At 39.1% G+C, this 18,071-nt stretch overlaps 1 protein-coding gene across 3 annotated transcripts in view; it reads left to right on the top strand.

Annotated features, from left to right (window-relative positions):
- Nucleotides 1-18,071, top strand: part of LOC121880178 (F-BAR domain only protein 2-like) — a 291,016-nt gene that overhangs the window by 254,586 nt on the left and 18,359 nt on the right. For all 3 annotated transcript variants that reach the window (XM_042387303.1, XM_042387304.1, XM_042387305.1), the window contains one exon: nt 14,333-14,547. In XM_042387303.1, coding sequence (XP_042243237.1) covers nt 14,333-14,547 — 215 coding nt within the window. The remainder of the gene's footprint in view (nt 1-14,332; nt 14,548-18,071) is intronic.

Raw genomic sequence — 18,071 nt, 5'->3', positions numbered from 1 at the left:
TATGATATTAAAAAACAGAAAGAAAAACTGTTAAAGTTCTTTTCTGACAGTGGATCAAAAAGGAAAATGTTTGTAAGGAAGTCAATGTCGGATGGAAAAAGTGCGGAACTAGACCAAGTTCTCATAACCTGGTTTAATCTTCGTGTAAGTGAAGGTGTGGAAATTTCTGGTGATTTATTAAAGGAACAAGCCAAAGTGTTTCATGAAGAGCTGGGATTGCAACACAAGTGTGACTATACAGAAGGTTGGCTGCAACGTTTCAAGTCGCGACATGGCTTACATTTTCGTGCAGTATGTGGTGAAAAACATTCAGCAGACAAGGATGCAGCTAGTGCCTATGTGGATGAATTTGCAAAGTTAGTTAGTGATGAACATTTAAGTCCTGAACAAGTGTACAATGCTGACGAGACTGCCTTATTTTGGAGATGTACGCCAAAAAGAACTCTGACAACTGAGGATGCAGAATCGCCATCGGGGTTTAAAGCTTCGAAGGATCGCGTCACGGTAATGTGCTGCTCTAATGCTGCGGGTACCCATAGATGTAAGTTGCTTGTTATCGGAAAAAGTTTACATCCGAGGGTCTTTAAGGGTATGACACGATTTCCTGTCCATTACCGTGCCAACAAGAAGGGGTGGGTTACCACTGATATTACATTGGATTGGTTTCATAAATGTTTTGTTCCTGAGGCCAGGGCTCACTGTAACTCAGTTGGACTAGATCCTAAATGCAAAATACTTGTTATTTTAAACAATTGTTCGGCACATCCAAAAGCCGATCTTCTAGTGAAAGATAATGTTTTTGTTGCCTACCTCCCACCCAACTGCACATCACTAATTCAACCACAGGACAATGGTATCATACGTTCTATGAAGTGTAAGTATCGATCCCTGTTAATGAGGCGCCTAGTGAGTTCAGTTAATTCAGACACCCCAGTACAGAAATTCATAAAAGAGTTCAACATTAAGGATGCAGTGTACTGTGTTGCCAATGCTTGAAAGTCTATTAAAACATCAACACTGAAAAATGGATGGCATAAATTGTGGCCAAGTTTAATGTTTACTTCTCATTCTAACGAAGACACAGAAAATGATTTTGCAGGGTTTAGGGTTTCCAAAGAAAAGCAACTTATACATGAACTTCTTGCTTATGTTAAAGATGTAACTAATCCTGATGCCAAGGAGCTTTCATCAAGGATAAATGAAGATGTTCTCACAGAATGGTTGGATGTTGATGATAATGTGCCTACAGTTCATCATTACACTGATTCTGAAATTGTAGATATGGTTAAAAGTCCGGAGAGAAATGCCTGTACAGGTAGTGATGAAGATGAAACCAGTGAAGAAAATGAGGAAGATGTGAGAGAGAGAATCTCTATTGACAGGTTAATTACGTTTACAACTGAACTGCTGGCTGGACTAGAGCAACGAAGTTTTGTAAGTGAACAAGAAATCATGAATGTTTTCTTGCTCCAAGATAAACTTATTAGAGAAAGACCCAAGTATATGAAGCAACAGACATTGCCCGATATATTCAAGAAAATAGCTAGGAAGCAGGAAGAAGCAACAGCAGTGTCCACACTTGATAATCCACTGCCATCAACTTCAAGACAAGTTGAAGCTGTTCCTGTTGCTGAGGATGTTGTCACTGTCAGTGATACAGATGATAATCCTGACAGCCCATCTGCTGTTTAGCCTGATAAACATTAAAATTTCATTTGCCTTTCATTTAGTGTTTAATTTTCTTTTTTTTTAAAGGACTGTACAGGTAATAATTTTCTGTTAAATATACTGTATACAGCATATATAATAAAATTTCATTTGCTTTTTATTTAGTGTTTAATTTTCTTTGTTTAAAGGACTGTACAGGTAGTCATTTTCTGTTAAACTTATACAGCAAATATAACCATCATTTTTTCGGCATTTTCGAAAATCCGGCACACCTCAGGTCCCGAGGTTGCTGGATTTTTGATAGTCAACCTATACATTGCACCACAGAGTATCTTGGACACCAGAATTAATATTCGGCACCCTTTGGTAAAATTTGGTTCCCGCTGTGTTGACCCACTAATACCCAACAACCTCCCCCATTCATGTCAGACCACTGTATGCAGAACGTCTCCACGTTTACGATAATTCCAATGTCGTCGACTTTATTTCATTTACAGTGCAATTTCTTTTATCCAAATTCCAACTGTCTGATCCTTCTAGGTATCCCAACTTTGTCTCTTTTGATCTTGTTCAGTAAAAATTCTACAGTAAACCCTCTAGTTTGGTGACTAATTGGTGTCGAAAAACCTCGCCAAACCTAGAATCGCCAAACCAGAGGGCTTTTTACAATGGGAAAAGCCTAATTGGTACTGAGGGCCCAGCCAAAGTCTCAATTTTTTCCCATTTTACCCACATATAAGCTATATTTTATTGCTGAAAGAGAATGAATAATTAGTTAATCAACATAAACATAGAAAGCCAACCTTAAAATTAAAGTTGAGGTGCTTAATGTACACTAAGCTGGTATCCGAGGCTGTTGAAGGAAGGCTAACGTCTGTCGCCCCCCACCCAAGCCTCCAGTCTCTCCTCTCACCCCTCTTCCACCACTGCCTCTGCCACCACTAGATCAAAGCCTTCGAAATAAAAGTCCTTTGGCAGACTCAATCATATCCACAATCTTTCTCTTATCCTCAAAAGAGTACTTTTTAATTTTCTTCCCAACTCGATACTCACGAGAATTATTCGTCTTTGTTTTTACCCTATCATTTGAACCGCCCAGGCACTCTGACGGTCTTTCACCACCACTATCATCCCCTCCAATACCCCCAGGCACTTTTGAGGCCATTAATCTGCTCAAGAACACAGCACCAAGCGAGAGTGAATAAAAAAAAGGATGTACACAAAGGCCAAAGCCACTCAAACAAACAGCGGGAATGTGGATTGACACTGTCAAAATGGCTGCCTGAACAGCTGACTGGCACTTTGCACTCAGTAAATACTCACCAATAATACTCACCAGTAGTATTAAGCAAGATTTATCTTGCACTTATTATTCTACAATTATTAGTTGTGATTGCATTTAAATTTAAACTCACAAAGGTAAGGGTTTGGTCGCCAAAATGGAGGGCAAGGGACTTTGAATTTTGACTGCCAATTTCGAATTCGCCAAGCAGATAGTCACCGAACTGGAGAGTATACTGTAATTTATTCTATCAATCCGAATGCAACTAAAAGTCATTCTTTCATGTATCTGCCACCAGTAGCACTATAAACGATTTGTTAAAAAAAATTGCTCTGCTAAACAATAAAATTTATACATACCATATCATAAAATACAATAACGATAAATCGTTTAGCAATTTAAAATATATAACATCCTTGGTTATTTAACAATCTGCAACTGTTCGGTTTAGCGATCTTCAACTCACTGGGACATATTCAGGAGGGAAGTCGAAGAAATGGGGTTTCTGTGCTCCAAGTGGGCATCTTTAATGGGTGGGTGCTGTGGGTGTAAATTGGTGGGTGTGAGCATGGTAAGATCATGATGAGCAGCAATGTAAAGGTAGGGACGGGTTGGGTGGGCGAATGGGTGGTAGAAGAGGATTCTCGTCATAGCAGCAAGGCATGGGTGGGAGAGAGGGAGGCAGCCAAATGGAGGTTGTGTGTGTGTGTGCATCCTCTTATGGTTGCTGCATGGAATGTCAGGACCCTTCTGGATACTGGCACACATGAGCATCCTGAAAGAAGAATTACCCCTGTGGCAAAAGAGCTGGCTAGGTAGAATATCGACATACCTGGTAGTAGCAATTAGTGAGTCCGGCTCCCGGACGAGGATCGACTCACAGAAGAAAAACCGCATTTGTGGAGTTGACTTTGACATCCACCAACGTATCCTACACAGGCTAACTGAAATACCTGTTGGGATCAACAAGTGCCTTATGATGCCCCGAGTCCCACTGAATCACTCGCATCATGCCTTTTTCATCAGTGCATACCCCCCAAAATTGGATGCAGAGGATGACATCAAGAATGCCTTTTATGCTGACCTCGACAGAGTGCTAACCTCTGTCCCCAGAGAAGATAAGGTTGTGCTCCAAAGTGACTTCAATGCCAGAGTTAGCAGAGATGCTGACATTTGACAGGGAACCATAGGGAGAAATGGACCAGGCAATTGTAATCCCAATGGCCTACTCCTCCTCAGCAAGTGTGCTGCACACAACCTCACTATCACCAACACCTTGTTTAGGCAGGCCGACAAGTTCAAGGGTTCGTAACAACACCCACGATCCAAACACTGGCATCTCATTGACTACACCATTGTCAGAGAAAGAGATCGCTGAGGTGTCCTCATCACCCAAACCATGCATGGCTCAGATCACTGTAGGATCCATCGGTAGCACATACTTTCAGAGAGCAGCTCAAACATGGGCTGATAAGTAATCCAATAACAAACAACCCAAATCCCAGTTCTGAATGGGATATTCTCGACACTGTCATGACAAAAACCTGCATAAAGACCCTCGGCCAGATCGAAAGAATACACCAGGACTGGTTTGTTGAAAATGACCCAGAAATCAATGTACTCATCAGTGATAAGTGTGCTGCTTCAACTGACTGGCAGAACAAATCTGTCTTGGTCCAAAACTGATACCTTCCGCAAGAAGAAAGTGGTGGCCCAGCGCTAACTTCACAATCTAAAGAACAACTGGCTTAAAAATAAAGCTTGTGAAACACAAAAATTTGCAGATCAACACAAGATCCACTAAAACATTTTATGGGCCAATCACTCGTGGCGCAGTCCCCTCCGCTCATCTGATGGTAACTCCCTAATTAAAGACGAAGAAGGCATCCTTCAGCGCTGGAAAGAGCACTACCATTCACTGCTCAGCTGAAACACCAATGTGGATATCCTGACTATCCAACTGGTCCCTCAGCACCCAAATCTGACCCACCTCAGTGATCCTCCATCCCTGGATGAAATAGCTACTGCCATCAAACAGATGAAAAATAACAAAGTCTCAGGGACTGACGTAATCCCAGCCGATTGGTATAAAGCAGGAGGACCTCTGCTTACCAGCCGTTTCCACTCTCTCCTGGAGAATATATGGGAAAAGAAGGATATCCCCCAGGCTCTTAAAGATGCCTCCTGTGACAACTACTGTGGGATCTTGCTGCTGTCTGTTTCTAGGAAGATTATTGCCTGAATCTTCCTAAACAGACTTCTTCCTGAGGCAGAAAACTTCCTCCCAGAATCTCAATGTGGTTTTAGGCTATCGCGTGGCACTACTGATTTGATCTTTGCTGCTCGCCAGATACAGGAAAAGTGCAAAGAACAGTGTCGTGACCTGTATTTGGTTTTCATCGACCTGACCTAGGTCTTCGACTCGGTCAACAGGGAAGCCCTCTGGTGGACCCTCAGCCGTTATGGCTGCCCACCAAAATTCATTGCCATTATGAGGGAAGTTTATGATGGCATGAACAGCAGTGTCATGCACAACGGCATCCAGTGTGAGTACTTCCCTATCCAAACAGGGGTAATACAAGAATGTGTACTGGCACCAACTCTCTTTTCCATCTTCTTGGCTGCCTTCCTTACTCATGCCAGTGCCAATTTAGCTGGTGGGGTGAATATCGAGTACCGGATGAAGGGTCTTTTCAACATAAGACGTCTCCAGGCAAGAACAAAGGTGTCAGCAGCTTCCATTACTGAACTTCAGTATACAGACGACCTCACCCTTGTCTCTCACACTACAGGAGATCCTGAACACCTACACAGATGCGTATGCACACTTCAGCCTTGCGGGAAATGTACGTAAGACTCAGGTTCTCTTTCAGCCTTGGTCTCATATTACTGACCTGATGCATTGTCAGGTCACCCATTGTCAGGGTGAGGAATTAGTGGGTTTCATGACCTAAAGATGTCTTGAATAAAGACGAAAATGATATACAGTACGCTATACCCTGGTTAATTTTGATTTCAGTTTAGTTTGTATGTTCTGGGTTTTTTTTAATGGATAAACAATTTTATTCCAGAATAAATCTAAAATAACCATGCAATTCCAAAATTTTAATAGTTATTGTAGGAATATATTCTGAAACGAGTTAAGATGAATAAATTATCGGAATTTCACCATACTGTATTTCCCCTAATATTTATTGAAAAAAATATTTTTTTTCTAAAAACCAGTTTTTGTGATATAGTCCAGAATGTGACGTCTAGCTTTATACCTAGGTATGTTAATGCCTAGCAATAACTCGCCAGGCCAACATACAGGCAATTTAAACATCTAATAATTACTTAATACGTAATATTAGGACACGCCGCTACCTGGCATTTAATTGTAATTCTCAATACCCCTTCCCGCACCCTCCAGCACTTGCATTGCTATCATCATCTCTTGCCCTAGAGCGAGCAGTAAAGAAATATCAACTCTCTAGGGGTGGAAATGGGTGGGATGTCAACGTCGCATTCTGGACTATATCACAAAAACTGTTTTTTAGAAAAAAACGGCTTTTTGTTAAATCCAGAATGCGATGTCTAGCTTTGATTACCCGAGCAGGAGGTGGAGAGGGAGGTGACATTGCGTATAAGGCTCCGCTAACTTAGGTCCAGATTATAATTATAAACTTTATTTATTTATTTTTTAATATTAGGAACATTTACCGGACGGTAAAATGTTAATTTACATATACCAATTAGGATACTCACTTTACTCTGATGAGGAATTTACATATCCCAATTAGGATACTCACTTTACTCTGATGAGGAAGAAGGAGGTCCTGGTTGTGGAGAGTAACTAGGTGGGGGAGGGGACCCCAGCGCCACCACATGTGAAACATCTTCCAGAGATAGATGAAGATAGCTGTTTTGAAAGGTTTTGAAGATTTCCAAAAGCCCACTTCTTTGATCTGACTGAGGCTCATATGCCGCAGAAAGGCCACAGACCCTACATATTTCCTGGTGTCATATACCAAAAATTTCTTGCCAGGGTCTGCTTTACTCACTAACTGAGATAAATATTTTGTCATGTGACTAGGAAACAATTTCTTACCATCCTGTGTTGAGAATACATATGGGCTTCAATTAAGGAATCTGGTTTACCATTCTTAAAGATTCTTAACTGGGCACAATATATGAGGAACCCTTGTCTCATCCATCTGCCGTTTTATCCTCATAGGTTGAGCTCTAATATCCTCCCTTTCATTTTTTCTTAGAATCTCCGTAGGAAAAAGGGTGACATCTTCCCCAGAAAATTCCAATAATGATGGATTATTGGAAATTGAAATCAGCTCACTGATTCTCATACCTGTTGCTATCACTAGAAGGAAGGCTGCCTTCTGGAGCAATCTGTCCCGATTCAGATTTATATTGTAATTAGGCCCCATAAGAAATTTAGTAACTTTACCTAGAGACCAAGGTGGGATTCTCTTAGGCCGAGGGGGTCTCTGAATGAAAAGGGACAATCTGAGCATTTGATAAATTCTTGGGTTCAAAGTAATATTAAAATCCCATGCCAGAGGGTCAACCAATGCTGATTTATAAGGTGCAATTGTCGATCCTTGAAGGCCTTTAACTCTGAACAGAAAATCTAAAAGTTTTAACACCACTCTTTCCGACAATGTGATTGGAGTCGTTAACCTGATAAATTGTTGAAAAAGTTTCCAAGCTTTCTCATATTGCATAGAAGTTTGGGGCCTATGACCTGCTCTCACTTGGTTAACGATATTGGAATTAACCAACAATCTATTTAAACTTCTTTTGAGAAACTTCAAGCGTGAAGTGCCAAGGATATCTCGAACTACTGAGGGTGCAGTGCCTGTTCTAGATATCCCTGTTGCAATTGTAGTGGATGCGGGCACCAGTCCAACAGATCGAGACACCATGGTTGTAGGATCCAATGTGGTGCAATTAAGAGGACCTTCCCTTGGAAGGGTCTGAGTTTGTGAACCACTTTGGGCAACATTTTCACAGGTGGGAACAGATAGATTGAATTCCAATGGTTCCAATCTATGAGTAGAGTATTTCCTAAAAGATTCAATCGTTCCAGAGATGCATAAATTGGCATCTTGTGATTGTTTTGTGAGGCAACAAGATCTATTTGTGGAGTCCCAAACCTCCTCACTAGACTCTTGAACTTCAATATCTTTAGGGACCATTCTGTTTCCATCGATACTGGCCTAAGACTGGACCACGCATCTGCCTAAATGTTTTGTACTCCCGGTGTGTGAGTTGCTTTGAGGTAAAGTGTTTGTGTTCCACAAAATTTGGAAAATTTTTCCGATAGGTTTAGAAGAGGCCAAGATCTGGTTGCGCCTTGATAATTGAGACAAAACACTGCCGTTCTGTTGTCCATGGCAAACAGAATCGTCATGTTTTTTAAATTTGGGTTTGCCAACAAAAAGAATTGGACTACTGCTAATTCTTTTATGTTTATGTGTTTGTCCCAAAGAAAGTTGCTCCACTTCCCTTGATGGAACTCTCCTTTTGAGGAATGGTATCCACATCCTATTTCGGACGCGTCCGTACAAACGACCAAGTCTGTTTGAGGGGGAACCCAGGGAGATGAACCGATTAGATTGTCCCAATTTTCCCACCATGACAGAAGATTCTTGATCTGAATAGGCAGAGAAGAAGCAAAATTTCTGTTTCTGTGAAGCAAATTTGACCCCAGATGAGTTAGTTGCTTCTTCCTTAACTTGCCCAAAGGAACTACTATTGTGGCAAAATTCAACACACCCAGTAGTTTTTCCCAATCGTGCCAAGAAACCTCTTGCTTTACACAAAAGGCTTCTTCTTGGTTTATCACATCTGTTACCTTTGCTCCTGGTAGACTGACTGACTGCTGATTTGTGTCCAAATGGAGACCTAACCAATCCAATTTCTGACATGGTATGAGATTTGATTTGACCTGGTTTATCTTTAATCCTAGGTTTTGAAATAGTACTAGTGTACTTTGGGTCTCCCTTTGACAATCTTCGAAAGAGTTTCCCACTATCAGCCAATCATCTAGATAAGCAAAAGTTCTTATGCCCTCTTTCGCAAGGATCTCGCTGGGGATGTTTGCCAGTTTTGTAAACACTTTTGGCACAATTGTCAGGCCGAATGGCATCACTGTGAATTGATAACTTACATTCCCCACTGCGAATACTAGAAACTTTCTGTACCTGGGAGCAACAGGCATGTGATAATAGGCATCTTCGAGATCCAAGCATTGGGCGGAAGTAGACGCCTCAGATGATCGTAAGTGAGCATCTTGAAACTTGTTTTGGTAATGAACTTGTTCAGGACGGAAGATCTAAAATCCACCTCAATTTGTCGCTGCCTTTCTTGGGGACTGGGAATAAGCGAGACATGAAACATTTCTCTGGCTGCAACAGTTCTATCACACCTCTGTTTAACAGTTGAATTACAAATTCTGTGAGGAAGGGGGTTGGTTTTTTACCCCTTTTTGGTCACACAAGAGGAGGGTGCCTCAACCAAGTCCATGTGAGGCCCCCTCTGATTGTCTTGTTAGCCCATATGGTAGAAGTCCACATGTTTTCCCAACTCCCTAGACAACCCAGCTGTCTGGCTTCATTGGGAGGGAGTGACCACTGATGTGGTGGAATAAGGTCTCCTTCCACTTCTGAACAAACGGCCACCCCTACTACGTCTTGAATTGTTTCCTCCTCTAAAGTTTCCTCTAGGTTAATAACTGAACCTAGCAGCTGGTCCTGTTCCCCTGTTAGACCTTCCTCTTTTAAATTTCCAAAAGGTCTGAGGACTCCTGGGAACAGTAACATTAATAACTTGTTCAACAGCTGATCTATACTTAACTAATGTTTGTTCATCAAACAAAGCAGGAGAAAGAGGGGAAGAACGAAGCAATAAATAAGCACTACCGCTTGAAGCATTAGTAGTGGCTTGCTTCCTTAGCTGGGCTTTAAGTTTTAGGGCCTTCAACAACATTTCCAAAAATGAGTTGTACAGGGAATATGGAATCCCTTGTATAGCAGCAGCAAAACATGTGTCTACTTCTGAACTGTCCTCATAGTCCAGCACAAACTTAGTCAATAACTGACACATCATATTGCAGACCAACTATCAGCTGCCAACTTCCTAAATTTGAATTCTTCAAGCAACAGTGTAAAAGCATCTTGTTTCAAATTTATTTCATAACTTATATCAGCATATTTTGGAGCCGACAAATACTGGGAAAGTTCATATAAGGAACTTCAAAAACTAAACTTGTGAGCATTCCTATCTGAGGGAATGAGTGTTAAGTCTTTCAATATATTAGCCCAGACTTCATCTAATTCAGAGATCATTTTGGGGCTAATATCAGGCCAAGAAATTGTAGTATCACCTTCTAGAAACAATGAATGATGACCCACAGTTGCTTGGCATTCCTGTCTCTTTGTAAGTGCTGAGAGATCAGGAAGTTTAGAAACATTTCCATAAAATACCTTGAATAAGGAATCCACAGACTCAGATGTGGTTGAAAACAAAGAAGACTTAGATCTTAACAATGTTACCCAAGGCCTGTTTGGATCATCCTTACACTCAATGTTCTCCATCAGCTGTGTGGCAGTCGACAGCACCCTGTTTCCACTCATAGTAACCAACACTTTTGCCCCAGGTGGAAGTGGTTGCCAAAATGGGGACAGGATGAAGTCAGTCTCAACAGGTTCTCCCTGCTCTGGTAACTGAACACTATGATTAGAGCCAACTTCCTCATCCTGATCCTGGAATCCACTAAAATCAGACTGACTAGGTAGAGGTGCTTGTAATCTTCCTACTGCCTCATTATCTAGAATATCCAATAACCTGCTTTTCTTAGCAGAAATAGGTTGGTCTAATTGGGGATTAAGTCTGTTATCTATCACCCATAATTCTAAACTTTCTACCAACTTGGGATCTTTCCAGTGTTTACATTTAAAAATTTACTCTGCAAGGCTTTGTTCAATCTATTTTTAATTTGGATGTGCAATAATTCTTTCTTGTCTCTTGCATCTTGATTAATTATAAAAATTTGGTCATAACAAACTGCACAATCCAATGGTGAAAACAGGTTGTCTGAGACACAGCTGCTATGAATTATGCAAGCCCAATGAGGATCTAACTTGGTAATCCAAGTGGCTCTACATTCTTGATAATTCCATGTACAGTATAGTCTGGATTTACTCGGTTTTTGTTTACACGTTTGGTTATTTACGCGGCACCTTGCCAGAATGATATGTTTTAATTAGGCGGTAAATTTCATCATTTACGCAGGTGTAGTATAATTTGTTTGTTTACTGAAGATGTTTGTTTTTAGCTCATAAAATATATAATTTACATTGCTGGAATTCTTATAAGATGGTGATTATTTTAAGTATAAACATCCTAAAATTTGCATTAGACATACAAATTTTAGATATAATTTAAGAATTTTATTAGAAAGAGCAACAATTTTATCTTTTGTCCAAAATATATGACGTTTATATTCAAAAATATTCCCTGTCTTGCAAGGAATCCAGCAATGTCAATTATATTATCCTATCTTTAGTCTGAGGTATTATTTTTTACTAAAAATGTAAGCATACTGTTTTTCCCCAAACATATATTATAATAATAATAATAATAATAATAATAGTTAACGGTTTATTGAAAGAGCTTGGCAGCCAGAAGGCTGAAAATATACAGTTACATAATTGGGGAATGGGTTTCGAATTACATATAATATACAAATAACATAAGTGATATAAATAAGATATATAATAACTAGATGGGGAAAAGCTCAAACTACAGGGCATTTCAACATACTGACAGTACAAGAAGTAGTATTTACTGGGAGTGAATACACTGGTTTATTACAAGTTATTGATAATTTTTACAATGGTTGGGACTGGGCTGTTCTTATAGCGATCAGTTCGTGCACGTACGGGCTGGATGCAGTTGTGATGTCGAACAGCAATTCTCGGGCTAGGGATCTCAGGTGATAGTAGGAGCCGGTGTCGAGGATGGTGCAGAAACTTCTTACCAAATTTGCAGATGAGGTCGTGGTGGTGGTCAGTGTAACGTTTTTCCACATTCGGCTTCGAAACACGAGGATCCATATATATTTCATTAGCCCAATAAACACGTGGACTTCTACATGCAATCGTGTTTCGAAGCCGGATTTGGTAAAACGTTACTCTGACCACCTACGTGATACGGGTAGTCCCCATTAGAGGTTCACGACGCCATAAGCTCGTTGAACAGGCTTTGTGTGAAATATAACAGAGTCTAGGACTGTTTTTTGTATCCTGGTGGTCCAGCGGTTAGCGTTCCCCAGTCATAGTCATGGGCCGTGGGTTCGAATCCTGGAGGGTTGAGGCGTTGATTATATATATATATATATATATATTTTTTTTTTTTTTTTTTTTGGGTAGATTTACATAAATTTCTTCATTTATTTTCATCCATTTACATGCACACACCATACTAAAAGAAACGTAAAAGAAATAAATGACCTTAGTGCAAAGCTGGAGTGCACATGTACTAATTTGATTACGGTACTAAAATTGTTATGTCTAGTGCGAATTACAACATGTTTATATTCAAATAAATCAGTATCTTACAAGAATCCCAGCAATGTTAATTATATTCTCCCAGGTCATTTCACTGGCATTTTAAAATGAGAGAAGCTTAGTAGGACTGTTAAATAAACACACAGACCTTCGCCTCAAACTTATCACCTCAACCCCCCACCCAACCCCTCGCTGGCTGGCTGGCTCCCTCCCTCCCTCCCTCCCTCCCACCCAGCCAGGGTTTTAGGCTTACAGTTTTTATCTTATATAATATCTCAGACTAAAGTTAGGAGATTATAATTTGCATTGCTGGAATCCTTGCAAGACAGCCAATAATTTGAATATAAACATCATATATTTTGCTCAAGAGATAAAAATTGTTGTACTATAGTGTACAGTACTGTAGTACATTTTATAAAAAAGTTTTTCAACTGTATTTTTGGGTAGAGTTACATAGATTTCTTCATTCATTGTCATCCATTTACATGCACACACCATACTAAAAGAAACGTAATAGAAATAAATGACCCTCTCTCTTCCCCCATCTGCCCAGCGTTGCTGGAATCCTTGTTAAACAATGAATAATTTTAATATAAACGTCATGTATTTTGCACAAGAGATAAAAATTAATCACCTGTATCACATTACAGTAGTGATTTAAGAGTAAGAGTGTATATGTACGTATATAGTATTCCACATACACGTAAGTATAAATGCAGTTTCTGTGATGATCGGACAACGTCCATTTCGGTTAACGTCATGTTTCCAAGAACGTATCTAGGACATTAACCGGCGCATGACTGTATGTATATATATATATTTTTTTTTATTTATTTTTTTTATTTTTTTCAGTGAAGACGGGCCCGGAAGGGCAAAAAACAACGTCATTCACTAAGTGACTTGAAAGCAGAGGATAATAGTCACTAATGATCTACCGTCTTCATAATAGAAGACGCGCTGTGGTTGCCATGTTGACCAGACTGTATAAGGAATTGACCCAAACACAATATCTGAGAGACATAAACAAAATAAAGTCACTCGATTTCCTCACCGTGCTAAGATGTATAAATACCATATATAAAATCCTCGTGGCACTTAGTATTTCAGCTATTACAACACAAATTCGCGGAACCTTCTTTGTGCGTTTTAACAGCTGATTCGCCAGGCAAGAAGATGACAGTAGCAATGCGTGTGATGGAGGGTGTGGGAGAGGGTTTTGAGAATTGCAATTAAATGCCAGGTAGTGACGTGTCCTCCTAATGTTACGTATTAAGTAATTATGAGATGTTTTAATTGCCTGTTTGATGGCCTGGCGAGTTATTGCTAGGCATTAACATACCTAGGTATAAAGCTAGACGTCGCATTCTGGATTGAACAAACAATTAATTTTCCCCTAAAATCCAAGTCTCACTCCCAGATGAGCTATTGCTGTCTCTTCTTTACAATACACAGCGGTATCAGCTGATCGTTCCTGCTTTCCATATGAAAGTTGCCAGCACTCACCATCTCTCAAGCAGTGGATTTTTGGGGATAATTTGAGTGACCCAGAGCCCCCCCCTCCTTTTTTTTTTGTCGAATTAACATTAATAAGCAAAAGATCACTATTCTGCTACCCATGCTACCCATGGCTTTCTGTGTACGCTATTAACTATGGTCACATTTCAACCAACCGCATAAGCGATAACCGCACATGCGAGAACCCATGTAAAATGAGACCCCACTGTAATGTGCAGTAAATACTTACTTTATATCTATCACATAATGATTTTTATAGTTCTGCTCATGATCTTTATATTTCTATTTTACCTAACAGGGACCATCATCATCACGAGGACGTCAGAGCCCCTCCACAGTGTCTGGCTTATCACGTGCAGAGTCAGTATCAAGTTTAGAGTTCCGTACATCTAGCATGGTGGGCACTTCACGTGGTCCGTCTCCTCTTACCATAGGATTATCTGATACTATACCTCTTGCTGTAGCTTTTCAAGAGCTATGTCATGCCTACTTTAGAGGAACAGATGAATCTAAGTAAGTAATTTAACCATTTATTATATAATTGTGTTTGCCTTTAGATGTATCTAATATGTATTTTGGTGTCATGGACTGCATGGATGACTCATTATTTTACAGTACAATATCTAAAAGTCTCCATTGACAGAGACCACTTAATACCTCAGTAGAGCAGTCAAAGACTTTTAAATAACTACAGGTATTCCCTGATCTATGATCTCCTTATCTACATATTCCACTTTAATGAAAGAGATGTATTAAGACATGGCGGTGCGCATGTTGACAATAACCAACATGCATGCTGCCAAGCGGCCAACTAGTGCACTATAGTACCAAACTATATTCCATGGTGATCGCACATGGCTGCGATCTTGTAACTTAACAATTATCGGTCAGTATTGGTGATGTAACTTATCGTCGGTGTTTTTTGTTTTGTTTTGTTTTTCCCCTTACAGTGAGAGGACAATACTAACAATCACATTGTGCTCTGTATCGGTGACTGTGAGGTGAGTTTTGTTATGTTTTTTGTGACTGTAAATTGTTTTGTCTGTTGTTTTCAACATGATGTGAGCAGTGTTGGCTGCTATCATTGTTTTTATGTTATCATTGTTTACTCTGCTTTTGTGACTGTTAAGTCAGCAGTGTAACTTTGAAAATATCTGGGAAGGCCAAGGCACCCAGGAAAACTGTCTCTCTGGAGGTGAAGCTTGACATTGTGAAGTGACATGAGATGTCTCAAAGACTGTGTGGGAGTCAGAGTGACGTCTCCACTCCACCTTCAAGAGTCCCTTTAGCCTCAAAGGGGATTTGCGATGATGACCCGGCTTGTTCTAATGATGTGGTGAGTGTTGTTTATTTGTTTTATGTATATTATTAGTGTAGGATTTATTTATTTATTTATTTTTATTTTTTTATACATGTTGATGTTGGAGTGGCTGGGAACGTATCCCATTGTACCCCATGTTATAATGATCCCATTTTACAATATTTCAACTTACGATGGGTTTTTCAGAAACCTAACTGAATCAGTAAATAAGGAGGATACAGGGCTGGATCCAGGCAGATGTAACCGATGCACTTGCATCACTCCAAAAATTCTGACCGATGCAAAGGTATCATATACATCGGTCAAATAATTGACCTGTTGGTAACGGGATCTCAATGTCAGTGTTAACCTGCATGGCTCACCAGCTTCTGATCCTAACTGTCACTCTCTGTACCTGAGTTGCAGGTTTGACAAACTGTCCTCAGGGTTGTGATAATCGGAGCAGGGCCTGGGGTGGGATAAGGTCACAGGTAAAGTTACTCTCACATCACCTCCTGACCCACATCACCTGAACTCCAGCAGGGATTCCCCTTTGAGGCATCATTGTGTGGTCACCTTTGACAATGTCAGGTAACCATGGCTGCATTAATGGTTGTGAGGGGCCTAAGGCTGATAAGAGGGAAGGGCCAATATATGTACTACTGCACCATATATTATATTCAGAAAGTGGGGGTATTTAATCTAGTATACAATAACTGTGGAGACTTGATAAACATAACAAAAGTTATTTACTTAACCTTCTTGTGATGTTGTGAATTTCTGACGAAGATTTAAGTTTAAGAAACACATATTAAGGCCAAAACTCAAGGGACTAAATATCATGAGGGTCTAAGGCTACAGCATTATTAGACTTATGGTTAATCCAGCCCCCGGTAACACATTAGCTGCCAGGATTCCTTCCATAGAACTCTGTACATTGGTCCCTTGGTTAATGAACACAATTCGTTCCACAGAGTCATTAGTTAACCGAAAATTTCGTAAACTGAATCTATTATTTCAATGGGATATTGGGTAATTGGTTCCAATTCACAGAAAAAGTACATAGAAAGTACTGTATACCGGTAAAAGAATTAACAAAACATTAAATATAAACTAAATACAGTACTGTACTGTACAGTATACTGTACAATAATAAATAAAAAACAATAGAATACTATATTTTAACTTACATTGAGGAGTGTACCGTATTTTTCAGCTTGAAAGACGCAATTTTTATGACAAAAATATACCTTGAAAATTACCATGCATCTTCCAGAGGGTTTCTTAGGGTCAACTGAAATCAGCCCCTTACAAAGACTGTTACCTCATTACATTACTTAACAATTACAAGTATTCTCTATACAGTACTATAAAACTATTAATTTAACTAATATTGTTGATATATTGCAAAAAAAAATAAAAGTAAACCCTTGCTGCTGTGTGGTTTGTTTACTAATGGCAGTGGTGCGGCAGCGCCATCTATTGAGGAATTGCTAAAGGTTGTCTGCTGGTCTCAAAGTGCAGGAATGTTTGTTTCATTATACGTAGACTCTCATATTTGGACACCTATTTGCAGTAGGCTCTCATATTTGAACACCCATTTAGACTGTAAAATCCATTCAAAATTAAAATCTTCCAAATTTAAATACAACCTCCTATGGAGAAAATTAATTTGAGTCTAGTATTTTCGATGTTCGGCTAAATTTTGCCTTATTTACCCTACTTTTTGGGCAAATTTCTACCTGTAATAAAGCAACATCCTTATAAACCAACGAAAATAACACAGATAAAGTTAAATAAAAACTAAAAACATCACAGAAAAAGTTTTTATGTTGTATGTCTTCAGCTAGAGTTGAACCTGATGACTTGACAACTTCGTCATCCAAGTAAAAACACACACAGCAACATTGGCTGTCCTTATGTTTTCAACTTTACCACCACTGGTGGGTAGAATTTTTTTTTTAAATTCAGAAACATTAAAATATATATGAACAGTAAATAAGTGTTGCTTTCATGTCCTTATGTAGAGTAATGACGATATGTTTTCGCATGTGCTAACTTACATACGCGATCTCACTTTTTTCTTTACCATTAATGGTTAACTACTTCGATTGTTCCATTTATGAACACTAAATTACATTACTACAAACAACCAAATAAATTTTTTTACATTAATTTTACTACAGCTACAACCGGGGTCTTATTTTCTTCAGTTTTGTATGTAGAACCAATCAGTCTCTGGTTTTGTAAACAACGAAAACAATGGCGTCTCGTCTCCTCATGTGTTTAATATTCTACGTATTATTAGTGGGATATTGTATTGTTCATTTTGCACACATAAACAATAATTCAATAAAAAAAAAATCAGAAACATTAATTAAAATATATATGAACAGTAAATAAGTGTTGCTTTCATATTCTTATGTAGAGTAATGACGATATGTTTCACATGTGCTCACTTACATACGCGATCTCACTTTTTTCTTTACCATTAATGGTTAGCTACTTCCATTGTTCCATTTATTTACATTAAATAACTCTACTTAAAACAACCATATTAATTTTTTTACATTAATTTTACTACAACTACAACTGGGGTCTTATTTTCTTCAGTTTTATATGTACTGTAGAACCAATCAGTCACTGGTTTAGTAAACAATGAGCTGTTTTTTTTACTTTCATTTTTTTGTTTTTAAATAAATATTTTTTGTTTTATTTAGACGTTGTTATACATGTT

Source organism: Homarus americanus, unplaced genomic scaffold, assembly GCF_018991925.1.
Source record: "Homarus americanus isolate GMGI-L3 unplaced genomic scaffold, GMGI_Hamer_2.0 scaffold30108, whole genome shotgun sequence".
NCBI lineage: Eukaryota > Metazoa > Arthropoda > Malacostraca > Decapoda > Nephropidae > Homarus > Homarus americanus.
This window is presented reverse-complemented; position numbering and strand designations above follow the sequence as displayed.